The sequence below is a fragment of the Bicyclus anynana genome, chromosome 23 (genome assembly GCF_947172395.1).
Source record: "Bicyclus anynana chromosome 23, ilBicAnyn1.1, whole genome shotgun sequence".
NCBI classification, from domain to species: Eukaryota; Metazoa; Arthropoda; class Insecta; order Lepidoptera; family Nymphalidae; genus Bicyclus; species Bicyclus anynana.
In genome coordinates, this window is record NC_069105.1 from 4,412,097 (window position 1) to 4,425,876 (window position 13,780).

General features: G+C 35.7%; 1 protein-coding gene and 1 non-coding gene across 7 annotated transcripts in view; one reads left to right on the forward strand and one right to left on the reverse strand.

The window, feature by feature from the left end:
- LOC112048480 (neurobeachin) overlaps positions 1-13,780 on the reverse strand; it is a 542,152-nt gene that overhangs the window by 287,277 nt on the left and 241,095 nt on the right. For all 6 annotated transcript variants that reach the window (XM_052888748.1, XM_052888746.1, XM_052888747.1 and 3 more), the window contains exons 2-3: positions 13,565-13,669; positions 6,425-6,551 (exon numbers count right to left, since the gene is read on the reverse strand). In XM_052888748.1, coding sequence (XP_052744708.1) covers positions 6,425-6,551; positions 13,565-13,669 — 232 coding nt within the window. The remainder of the gene's footprint in view (positions 1-6,424; positions 6,552-13,564; positions 13,670-13,780) is intronic.
- On the forward strand, positions 805-877 carry Trnaa-agc (transfer RNA alanine (anticodon AGC)). Its single transcript has one exon. It is a non-coding gene; the product is annotated as a tRNA-Ala (tRNA).

Sequence of the window (13,780 nt, forward strand, 5' to 3'; positions counted from 1 at the left end):
GGCAGTGCCGTAGACACATATCCGAGAGTCAGAGAGGCTAATGATGTAATTTTTTTTAATTCAGTAGAGCTAATTGTATCCAGAGTTGCTTTTTTCGGCCAAGTACTACTTGATGAGTTTATTTCGAACGCAATACAGCTTTTCCGTGGTCCGGTCTGAAGGCCGCCAGTAAATGATGCGTAACATTTACAGCCCAGGTTGTGTATTGTACATGTTACATGCATAATTTCTGGCATGTGCTTATTGTGCTCTTTTTGTATGCGACGGTTTTCCACATTAATCTGATATCTGCTTGTTCCCTTAAATTGAGGCATGAAATGAATTATTACTATAAATTTTAAAATAAACGCCAAGATTTCATAAGTTACAGTTTCTTTATACATATTTAGAAAGTAGCTATAATATAAATTCAGACACCTTTAAAAAATTATGGTGTAAATCTGACACTTTACTAAAATTTTTAACCGACCGATTTTTCAAAAAGAAGTAGGTTCTATGTTCGGCTTCGGTATGTTTATTTACACATTTTATATCTATTTTTGTAAATTACTATGTATTACTTTATCAGAATTAATTAGTACATTAGAAGTATAGAACTTTATGATTCAACATGTTAATTTAATCGTGAATGAGTAACACAGATTCACGTGACCTGCACGTAAGGTTTGTAAAAGATATATCTGTTGAAATAACGTATTTTGTTATCCTATCTGCTGTTACAGTAGATATCTTTGACTGCGACCCTGTGTAATGTATTTATGAGATTTACAAAGTACGTACAAAAGTTTCGACTAAGTGAACAACGGGGGCGTAGCTCAGATGGTAGAGCGCTCGCTTAGCATGCGAGAGGTACCGGGATCGATACCCGGCGCCTCCAATATGGATTTTGTTTGGATTACCACTATTTTTATCATAAAGCAAATCTATCTACCTACTTATAAATAATATCTTATTACAATTACTCATATCTGAATTTAGAGCCATAAAATGGCACCGTTTTATTTATGAGATTAGTGAATAACGTTCATACGAGTAGGTGACTATTAATACGAGTAGGTTTAATATAAAATTTAAATTGTGATATTTACAACTACTAAACAGAAAATTTGTAATCGATGACGATGATGATCATATACGTTTATTTACACCAATTTTTATCACATACAGTACATGGTTTTATTCTCTCCATTGCTTTCCAGTTGTAATAAACTATATCGTGGTATAACGGGCACCTTTATGAGCTTCAAACCCTCTTTAAAAATGTCTCAAATTCAAAGATTTCACCACTATTCCAAAACATAGTAGAATCTTCAAATGAATTTATATAGTGAACGCAATTATACAAGAAATGCCAGTTCTGTTAGTAGTTGGAGTAATTGTGAAATTATATTATTGCTATGTCGCCCCGCAGCTGTACTGGCAAAGGCTTTAGCGCGTAATGTTGTTATAATATTCGAGTCTCGAAGCAAAGGGGCCTAGCTCAGATGGTAGAGCGCTCGCTTAGCATGCGAGAGGTACCGGGATCGATACCCGGCGCCTCCAATATACTTTTTCAAAATTCCAATAAGATTTTTGGTAATACAATAAAGATATCTATTAACAGTATGTAACAACACCATCTCAAAAAGTTAACCCCTGGTAGTCCTGAGAATAAGATACAAGAGGTGCGATTTAAACGGGATTTGGTTAAGCGCTATATCATCCTATGCATTTATGTTCTCCTTATACCCCTGAGAATAAATTGCGTAGAATGTGAACGGGCACAGTTACTTCGTTATTCTAGTTTACATTCGTTTTGACGTTTTAACCTCAATGTAGTTTAAATCAATTGTGGATTAAACATGAATGAGATTGTTCTGCTTTATACTTTCAATACCCCAAGGTGCCCCAAGTCAAAGTATGGGTACAAAGTGAAGTATTCATTAATGTAGCATTTTAATCGAATGAACCGATTATAATGTGGTTCCTTTTTCTTTGAAAGTTGACGTAATCGAGATGGTGTGGTGTCTAGCTTAGCATTGAAGAATCGAGAGGATTGTGCCGCCAACGTTCGGCACAAGGACGGTAAGGTTTTATCATTTCTCATATTAACTAGGATGACATAAAATTGTAAAGAGTTAAAACCTAAAGCCAGATTTATATTTTGATCTTAGTTTGTTAAGTGATAGACATCTAGTAGTTTCGCAGTGCTACATATTTAGAAATGATTGTTTTTAACTTACTTGTGTTTTTTTAAAAGATTAGCTATTAGTGTGATAATACCATGATATAAAATTTAATCCATATATATCCCTTGGTCACGCCATCACGCGTGAACGGCTGGACCGATTTCACTATTTTTTTTTAAGTGTTTGTTATTGTCAGACAAAAATTAAAAAAGGGTGGGGGTAGGAATAGGGTAGCGTAAGGTAAGGTAGGGTAGGGTAGTCGCGGGTGTCCGCTAGTTTTTAATAAAATAGCATAAGTATGTTATAGGCGAAAGTTGGTGTGTAGGTGTGTGTGTAAGTGTGTACGTTTGTTCCTCCTTTACGCTGCGGCTACAGAAGCGATTTGGCTGAAATTTGGAATTGAAATAGATTTTACTCTGGATTAACACATAGGCTTATCACACATATACTTTACGATCCTAAAAATTGTGAAAAACTGAATTCCACGCGAACGAATCGCGGGCGTCCGCTAATAAGCAATAAAACTTATTTCTTCGACATCAAAGGAGGTAGGGTATAAGAATATACTATACAGGTATAGGTGAGATTGATGTCAAGGACTGACTTGTAATAAATAAAATAAAAAAAAAAACAAAAGAATGAACCATAAACCTCGTGGCAACACGCAAAATCGTATGCCTTTTTGAGTTCAAAACTATAAACAAAATGCAGTCCTCGAATTATGCACACTTAATACTCACAGCGCCTGGTCTACGACGACGCCTCGTTTCGTGTTTGTTGATAACGTCACACTCTCAACACTATCTTTCTGTACATCTGGTATCCCTAATAAAATTTGCGATGGCTGCATGATCACTTTTGGAAGGCAATAAAAGGCAAGAAGGGTTAAAATATTTCTCACATGAACTAGGGTGACAGACATTATAAGATATAAGGCGATCTATGGTAAAACGGTGGCCTATTTATACGTTTTGTTTGTAAGAAAAGAACAGCTGTTCTGTGTCATGGTTAAGTTAATACTCTCACAATATACCCTTTATTTTTCTGTTCTCCTTGTATCCTTGGGAATAAAAGGCGTGGGGTGTGAACCCTGCTATTATACATAGATAGATAAGTAAGCACACACGCATGGGTTTATACAAAGTTCCAAAGGAGATACACAAAAGAGATGAAATATCAAGTAAGTTTTGAAGACGGATAAAATAAAATCAAAAAGGATCAACATCCGGCAGAAGGGTTATAATATTTCTCACATAAACTAGGATGACAGAAATTTGTAAGATGTTGGGCAAAAAGGGTTGAAAGGATGGACCAGAGACACTATTTTCTATAATAAATCGTAAATTTTCGTAGAACGAAAATTTTGGACGCAAACACGCGAGGAGGGCGTAAAATTTGTTAATTTTTAATAAAATAAAAAATTTAATAGAGAAAACCTGGCATCATCCAATTACTAGTAATTGAAAAAGCTGTTATTCAAAACAAACGAAATATAAAACGATGATTTTATTATTCGAACATTAATTTGATTTATAAAATTATTTTCAACACAATAGAAAATTTCTATGACAGTTTTAATTATAAGTAGCGGACCCGGTCAAGCTTCGCTTTGACTTATATGCGCTTCTTCCCTACCCCTACCCTTTTTTTTACTTTGAATCATTTGAGTATTCAAAAAACATAGTCCTAGGTATGTTTAGACGAGTACTCCTACGTTGCGAATCCATTGTACTTTGTGTTATTTGTCTCTGTCATGATTGTGGCATCTTTTATTTTGCCACGACACCTTTTTCCAAGGAAACCAGGTCACTGTGCTTAGGTTTTGTGAAAGGGTGTAAGAAGACATAAAAAATTTAAAAATGGTGTTTTTGATTGTAAAACTGAATTGGACTTTGAATTAAAAACACACATTATTTTTTGTGTAGCATAAACTTTATCGGGGATGTATCATGATGTCAAGTTTTCAGTAGTGACACTAAAAGTTCCATTTCAAATATTCTGAAGTTTCAAGTCAGTTTGTTCCAAGACGTTAGTTACCTCCTGCCATTTTCTTAATCCTTACAAATGTACTAGGACATAAGAACATAGAAACATATCTCATTATAAACTTAACTCAAGGATTTTAAAATGCACCGTTATTTTGTTGCTGCCTTAATTATTGTCGAAGGGAACGCAAGGGTCGGCAAACCTTACAAACAAGGGCGTGTCAATATCAGACATTTATACTAGGCAGTCATGACTGCAAGGAGTATTATATAAGTAGACCAGTATAAACATAAACATTTACTTTGAAGAGAGATACTATACTATTCACTCTCATCCATATATTTGTCCTATTTAGGGTTCCATAGTCTACAAGGAACCCTTCATAGTTTCGACATGTCCAACTATCTGTCTGTCCGTGCGTCCGTCCGTCCGTTATAATAGTTAATAGTTGGTGGTGTTACAACTCCTTGCCTCAATTATATTATATACTATGCACAAAAATTAAGGGAGCAGAAAAAAAATCCAAATTTTTGGGGGATTTTCAACAGGCTACTTATACAAAAATGGTCGTACAGCAAAAAAATAAAAAGCAAATTGTAGCTCTAAGTGTTTAGTTTTTGGATCTGAGTTTGAAAATTTTTTTTTGAAAATATTTTTCGAGTAATCATAAGAAAACCACCGAAAAAGAAATTTGCGAATTTTTTTTGGGTTTTTTTTTAATCTACGGACGTGGAAAAAATTTTTTCGACTCAACCTCTATATGGACCGGATAGCTTGTTTATTCAGATTTAATTTCGTTTTTTTTAAATCTCGATACGAGCATTTTTCGCTGAGATATCGATGTTTGAATGGAAAAAGATCATTTTGTCTTTGATTACGAAAATTAAGAATTTCGCTCTGAAAATGTCATAATTTTTGTCAAAAATGAAAAAAAATTTTTTTTTTAATTTTTCTCTCAATTCTGTATTAGTGACTTGAAAAATTAAAGAAAAAAAAAATTATGACATTTTCAGAGCGAAATTCTTGCTCCTTTAATTTTTTAAAAAAATCGATCAAGTGGGAAAAAAAAACGGTTGGCTGGATTGAATTGAAACTTTGTAGGGTTTTTGTGGGTATATTGAACAATAAAAGGCACACTTAACGTCAGTGGTTTCCGCAATATTTTTGATTGGGCGCTTGATTTTCCAAAAAAAGTTAAAAAGCCCTTTTTTGGATGCTTTTTCAAATTCATGTAATGATTGAAAAAAAATTTTTTTTTTTAAATTCAATTGCCAATTCTTGTAGAAAATGTATTCAAGTTTTTAAAACCAACCTCAAAATTTCTGTGCAATTATTGGTTGCTGAGATATTGGTAATCAAAGACAAAATGATCTTTTTCCATTCAAACATCGATATCTCAGCGAGAAATGCTCGTATCGAGATTTAAAAAAAACGAAATTAAATCTGAATAAACAAGCTATCCGGTCCATATGGAGGTTGAGTCGAAAAAATTTTTTCCACGTCCGTAGATTAAAAAAAAAACCCAAAAAAATTTCGCAAATTTCTTTTTCGGTGGTTTTCTTATGATTACTCGAAAAATATTTTCAAAAAAAAATTTTCAAACTCAGATCCAAAAACTAAACACTTAGAACTACAATTTGCTTTTTATTTTTTTGCTGTACGACCATTTTTGTATAAGTTACAGCCTGTTGAAAATCCCCCAAAAATTTGGATTATTTTTCTGCTCCCTTAATTTTTGTGCATAGTATATTATTATTACAATGATCTTGTGACGAACCCGCCAACTCGTATTGGAGCAGCATGGTGGATCTAAGATACATATCTCTTCTCCTACAAGAAGGCAGGCCTGACTCTGTAGTAGGTCGTTAAAAATGCTGATAACGATGATGTGACGAATCATGATAGTGATTCGTCACATCATCATTATCAGCATTTTTAACGGATTAAAAGTCAAACATTACTTCACCTTAAACCCGTCAACCACATTACAGCACAGCGTGGTGGATATCCCGTCTCCCGTTTTTCTGTAGGGTAAAAAACTCGTCATGAACATCCGTTTGGGTAGTGCCGGACTCCTACCGGCCAAAACACCCGATCACACTTTCCGAGTTCCTTTTTATCATTCTCCTTTATTTCATTATACTTTCCAGAAAATTTTACCATACCCCTCTCCTAGCGAGGGTCTGATCTTTTTGTAACGTTAAAATAGGGTGCTGTAGCACTAGGATATCAGTCAGACGTAAAAGTAATCTGCGAGATAGGTGACTCACCCGCTACGACGGTCTCCGCCCGCGGCAGCCGCTGCAGCACGTGGTGGATGAGGCCCACGTCCGTGCAAGCCTGCAGGTTGCGTACGCTCTTGCGCAGGATCGCGATGAACACCGACCATATCTCCGCCTGAGAAAACATTATTCAAAATAAACATTTTATTTAATAACTCAAAAAAACGCGCAGTAGGTACAACAGATTTAGTCATGTAATACAAAAGTAAAATACAAGAAAAAAACCACTTATATACTTATATTTTTATTTTCATCATATCAAAGTATTATTTAGGAATTTAGAACTCTAACGCTTTTCTGTCGTATATGCAATCCTTTACCTTTACGTTCAGCCGTTTACAAGATATGAAGGGTGAAATAGGGAAGAACAATTAAATATTTTCAAATCAGGGTTCGAGTGGAGTATCAAATGAAAATGATATAATCACCGCTTGAACCAAATTCAATTTAGCAGATAATTAGACATGCGTTAAACTAATGTAGCTACGTGTATTTTGGTGCGTTATGTCAAAACTTAGAAAAGCATAATTTAAGACACCACACTGTTCAAATTGCAAAACATGAAACGTTTAAAATTCATCCGCGCCAAGAGTAGAGTATTTAATATTGAAAATATTTCGCAAGCGCCAGCAAGCAGCGCGCACTGCAGTCTCCGTTAAATGGCAAAGCTCCGAAATTGAAAATATCTGCGTGGATGCTTGCCGGCCCAACTAACGGGGCCAGTGGATTATGTTTTAATAAGCCCGCAGTTTCAAAGGATTTGCACTGTAAGTTTCGGTCGGCAAACTCTCGTGTTAGGCTATCGGAAAACAAAACAATTCGTTTGTACTGAACATCTTTTGTGCAAACATCCTTTGTTACTTTATTACACATTTTAGAGGAACGAAAAGGAGGAAGATATAATATTTTTATAGAAAATTCAAACTTTGGTTGGGATTTTGCTGAAATTACACCTATAGGTATAATTTACATTGCAATGTTGTGTGTGTGAGTATCATGTCATTAGTTCAGAAAGACGAACAAGAAGGAATATTGTCGTATACAAAAATAAATAGAAAATATTATTTTTGTAATAATGATAAGCCTCATGAGGAGTGTTAGCCTTATGGGCTATCTAACATAATGATTATTTGTATACGCAAGTGAAAACAAGCAGTACAAAAGATTTAGTCCTGGAATACTAGACTAGTCTTTTAGGATTTCATCATCATCATAATTACCTATATTTTAACGACCCACTATGTAGTGAGCCAAGCCTCCCTCATAGGAGAGGATGAAGCTGAAACCCACACACGCTGTTTCAATGCGCTTATGGCGACAATGTTAATTTCATTAACGATCATTATCGGATATTGATGTTAATAACCGAGACCGGCGGTCCATTTTCAACTCCAGGCTCAGAATTTTAACCGATATTTTTTAGAAGATAGAAAAACTCAGTATCTCACATACATACATAAACCATCTTGAGATTTCATTAAAAAAAAACACAATGAGTGTTTGAAATCGTGTTCGTATGAATTGAATTCAGAGAAATTTATTTTCTCTCCTCCCAATTCCCCATAGGCAGCACAGGTTCAAAAGCCGCGAACAATGAAACACCAAGGCAGCAGAAACAACGTACAAGAATACCGTGTGGAACAAAGAGTAGGCGTGAGGAGGCCGGTTGTAATTACATTACATTCTCGAGCAGTTAGTGGAACAATCTCGGGGAAATTACGCGCGTTAGGCGGATTTACTTACCGCCTAGGAATAGCGAATAAGAATTTTTATTTCGAGCGCTTCGGAGCACCTCTCGTTTCGCCAACGTAACGCAGATTGCTTCGCAGTTTTTCGAAATTAGAATTTTTAAGAATTCACTGCTGAAATAGGGAAATCGTTTTTCATATTTAATGTTACTAAACACAATGTGAGGCAGTTTACACTGTAAAGCACGTCCCATATTTTTGAAGTGATAACTTCTTATGGGCGGGTAAACCGCTTCGTAACGTAACGCGTTACGGCGCCATTCTGTCTGGCTTCCCTTTCTCTAACGCATACGGCAGCATTAAAGAAAATTATCGTTGTTAGCCTAAAGATTTATTAGAGAATAAAAAAGATGTTAATGCAAATCACAAACAACCAAAACACTGAACGTTTTCTTCCACGAAAGTTTCTAAGAAACTCGGTGTTTTCGGAGCATCTTATAGTGAGACTATATTATAACTTCTCAGGAAAATTCTGTCGAGAACAAAACTTTGAAAACATATTCAGGTAAATAATGTCAGACGCAAGTACATTAGAGTATAACGTTCTACGTGCTAACATAACATGTAGGTACAAAATAATGAACCGCGTTGGACAACTTTTTACTTAGCAAACTTTATACGTGGAATTTTAATAAAGATAAAGATGGATGTTTCTATTCAAGTTCATTACGGTTGAAATTCGCAATGGCTCGACTGACGGCGTGAATGTTGTTGTTGGGATATTATGCTATCCTGGTACATAAAGCGCAGAAAATAAGAAAACTTTGTGAAATACGCAGTTTCAAAGTTACCCAGAACTTGAAAGTAGAAATAGAAAATCTTTCTCTATTTTAATTTGATCTTATTTGACATAGTATCTCCTGTCTAAATACATTCAGCGTCCAGCTGATGGAGGTTTTAAGAGGCAGATTTAAATTTGAACGTGTGTTGAATAAATGCAGGTATTACTTCAAGGAAGTTTATCATGAATAGTGATAGTTCGCAATGAAACCTACGTTGGGCATTTTTTGTCGGGTCTGGTTAACGTTTTCGCTTGGATTTGTTTGTTATTCGCGAAAAGTAGCAAAGGAGTCAATTATTTATAGTTAAAAGTTTATGCCATAAAAACAACATTTGTTAAATGTAGCAACTCTCGCAATTGTAGAATTGCGAGATTGCGATTGCGATTGCGTATTCTACAGTAAATAGTTGTGAGATCCATGTAATACCAAGTCGATTACTTTATTCTGTCCGTAATTAAGGGATCTTCTGTTTCAACTTATTACGCAATTAGCTAACCCAACAACATCTTATAGTGATCATATCAATATTAAAAATCTTTTATATTTTAAATAAATAGATTGACTTGGCCATCGCATGAATAAACAATATACTCATATGTTATAACTAATACATATTATATTCAATAACATTGCTTAGAACGCTTGCCACGTCCATCTATTTTTCGAGCAAAACAACCCCTGTAACTTTCGCTCTACATTTCAGATATTGAAGTATATTATGAACAACTTCAGCGCAAAATATAGGCAATCATCGTTTTAGACAAAACACCTAACTAGTACCAAGCAATTCATAGTTTAAACTACAGTAAAAAAAATTCAAGACTTATTACCAAAAGACCAAAAGACGTTTCATAGAGTACAAAAGCAACCTATTTATTTCCTCTTCTCACAGGTACAAGAAAAAATCACCAAAGTAAAAACGTGCGAGGGACAGTAGCAATCACACTGAATACCATCCCCACTAGTCTGGACAAACATTATCGATGGCTACCGTGTTAAATACGCCGAGGCGCGTGTAATTGCAGGCAGGAATGCCACTCCGAATACCGCCCTCCGCAATCCACGCCGATCGGGAATGTTCGACATTTCTTGATGCGTCGAATTTTCGGTTTTCGTCGGAATGCGTGTGGCGTGTGTCTACCTTCTGCTTGTATTAAATTATTAACAAAGGTTATAATTTATTAAAAAAAAAAATAAGTCCGTAATAAACATGACGCGGAAGTACAGGGCGAGTCACTGAATAAACGAAATTCGATTTTGTCCATGAACATGGCAAACTTCCAAGAGTGAAACGAACTATCACCCGCACTACATGAAATGAACTGTAGTCGTGTATTGTCATCAAAACTCAGAGCGTGTGCAAAATTTCATCCTAATCGAAGACCGGGAGGCAGGTCAAATTCGAATTCCAAAATTTCCTTACATACATAGTTAGTTACAAGTGAAGCTAATCTATGCGTGTTAACAAATAAGCCATTTATTCATTGTTTTTAAATTATTTACATTGTTAGTTGTTTTCTTAAATTGTGTTACTAATATTAGCTATTACATTTGGAGAAATATGAACCTCTGTAAGGATAATATGTGATAATATTGCCACACAATGCGTTATTGATTTTGTGACAGTTCATAAATAAAAACACGGGTAGTTATTATTGTGGCATATAACGCACCACGATAAAATATCGCATGCGCAAAAAATAAGGCAATTTTCTTAACTGTCACTGAACAAATAGCAAGGAAAAATGATCGACGATGGTGACGTGACTGGGAGACGGCCAGTCACCTTGTAGCTTTTTCAATAAGGCCCACTCCACCCACATAATCTCTACATAACCACGTGTTAGTCACACACGAGCGAACAAGGGCTTTCATATGAAGCTTTAGCTGCTCCCGAGAGTATATAGAGCCATGTTCATGGAAGCAATCGGCTCTACTGTCTTCTTTATTTATAAAAGAGCCCTGATATCCCAGCGGACATGACCTCTGCCTCCGATTCCGGAGGGTGTAGGTTCGAATCCGGTCCAGGGCATGCCGAACCGAATATGGGTTGATAATGATGAATTTTATAAACTGTAAATATTATTAAAAACCTACCCAACGGAATCGAACTGTAAATGCAAGCATGCAAATTGCGCTGCGAGAAAGTTATATTGTCTAAGTTAAAGTCTTTAAAGAGTTTTATAACAAAATATTGAAAAATATATCTATTAATTCTTTCTTTTCATTCTTACTCTCATCACCTATTTTCATAGTGGGTACATAAAAAAGGTTAATAACACCCGAACAAAATGATCTAGCATGCAAGCAAAGTTCATTCAACTCTTCGTCACAGAGGTATTATAATTAATAAAAGTTGTAAGAATTAATACATACATTTCACCCCCTAACTACACGCAGTTAGGGGTTGAAAGTGGCTCTATATGAGCCTGGCGCGCGCGATGATTGACGACAATGACGTGACAGGAATGCGTCATCTTAATACGCGCCGTGATAAATAGCAGCGCCTATGTAATTATATCACTTTTCGGTCCTCCTACAAAATGGTTGTACGCTAGACGAAAATCCGAACTCTACAATCAATAACATTCACATACGATATGCTGACGTAATTGCAATATATTTGCAATGTGTCACTGTGACTATTATCTATTAGCCCAAATGAAAATAACAAATGAGGGTGTATTTTTATATCTAATGCCGGAACTCAAATCATAACTATCACAGCCTAAGTACGTACCTATACCCTACGGGGCCCGACAAGCACGTGCCCTGTTTTTTTTATTATATAAAGAAAACGTAGTAAAAGTGCAAAATTTCTGAGCAATTTACTGAAAAACCAGTCAACAAGTCAAAATCCGCTAGGCTTCATTTCCGCGTTTGCAGAACGCGGGCAAAAACGGCTCATTGAACAACTTTTGAGGCTAAGCTTGTTTGGATATATTTGCCGCGCCGTCGATTGGTTATTTCCCTTCAGCGAGATTCCCCCCTTTAAGCTTCTACTTAATAAAAGCCGATTATCTTACTTGGAATCCTTAAAATGTTTGAAACTTAATTATGAACAGATTAAGAAGACTCTTTAGTACCTTTAATGTCTGTATTACGTAATTAAATAGAAAATTACTGACACGATGGAAATTAAATTCATACTCGATTATGCTAATGTTACACATTTCCAAATTATCAAACAACAAAATTTACACAAATATAACAGAGCCATCATTGCCATTTATTAGTGATATTGTTTTTTATTAAAACTATACTCCCTTAACCCTTCCTCTGCTATCCAGGAGGTACTAGGACTGCATAGACTTAAAAAGGTATTGATCCCCAAGGATAATACCACGTTCACCTTCAATAGGGCACCGCCTTCACATTTTGTTTTACCGTTTTTATTAGATCTCGAATCAATACGCCATTTTAAATGTGAAACTTAACCCATCTACTTGTAATCCTGGAGTTACTAGGACCACATACCTATGGCAGAGGGTTGTAAGGATACCGCAGGATATTTTTACTCATAGATTGTTCTTTAATTACCATACAACTTTCTCAATGGGACTGACTGACTGTCTCTCTCTTTACTGCAAAAATGCTTTGCGAAACATCTAAGGGGTTAACTTGCTCCACTTCGATACTAGGGCGTCATAGAGCCCGAGGCAGTACAATCTTTTGAATATGTCTCAAAAACAACCACAAACAAGAGTACGAGCGGCACGCCTTCAGAAAAAAACGAGCATAATGAAAGGTGCATTCATCAGCCCTTCTCTTTCATGCGCGTAGAAATATATGAGAAGAAACAGGACAATAGGTTAAGGAATCTTTTATGTATTTTGTTAGATAATAATAATATTTTAGGGGTTATGTGTTACTTATGTGACTATAGATAAAGAGTGTTTTGGCCAATAGATTTTTAGTCAGCCCAACACAATTTGAAAAATTCTGTACTGCAACGTTCATGGATTTGATAAATAGGTAAATGTTAAATTCAAAATTAAGCACATCGAGTTTTTTTACCATAAATTACTATAATATAACTCGGTAAACGGTACTAAGCATAACCAGAGAATCTTTTGTGTTTATGTCTTATCACTTAACACACCATAATTTATGGACAAGGGGATGGATAATTTATTCTAAGCCAACCCGAATAACAATGGAACTTCTACCCCTATGGTGTAACAGTACCAGGCGATCATAAAAATAAAAGAGTAAAGTTAACAAATGGGGTTGCAAATAGAGTATGCACAACCGTTGACTAGAGAGGGGACCGTTAACGGATGGTATGGCGGTGCGGTGGGACGAAAACAGCTGTCTCTCCGATACTGATACTGTATACAGCACCTGTACAACTTACAGTATTTGTGTTTTAATAACGATGCTTACAACTTTATGCAAGATGTTACACATCAATGTTCTCTTTAAATGAAAAAAAAATCATATAAATTCATATTAGGTATTTTACAATTTTGAAATTATTAATGAGATTGTATGTGTAGGTTTGGAAAATAATATAGGTACATCGTTTCCAATAAGAATTACTAGTCAATTTTCTCCAGTGGGTCATTACAATATGCCGCTAATGATGAAGTGCTCACCTGCAGGCTGGGCGGGCAGTGGTCCAGCAGTTCCAGCATGTGCTGGATGTTCTGCGCGTCCTGGATCACGAAGTTCAGCTCCATGTCGAACTCGCCACCCACCAGCTGTTGAACAAAACATAATCATTACTATACAGCAGCAGCGAACAGTCCCTACAGGTCGATTCCAGCCGGGTTATCTTTTAAAAATCTATACATGTATTTATTGTACATGTA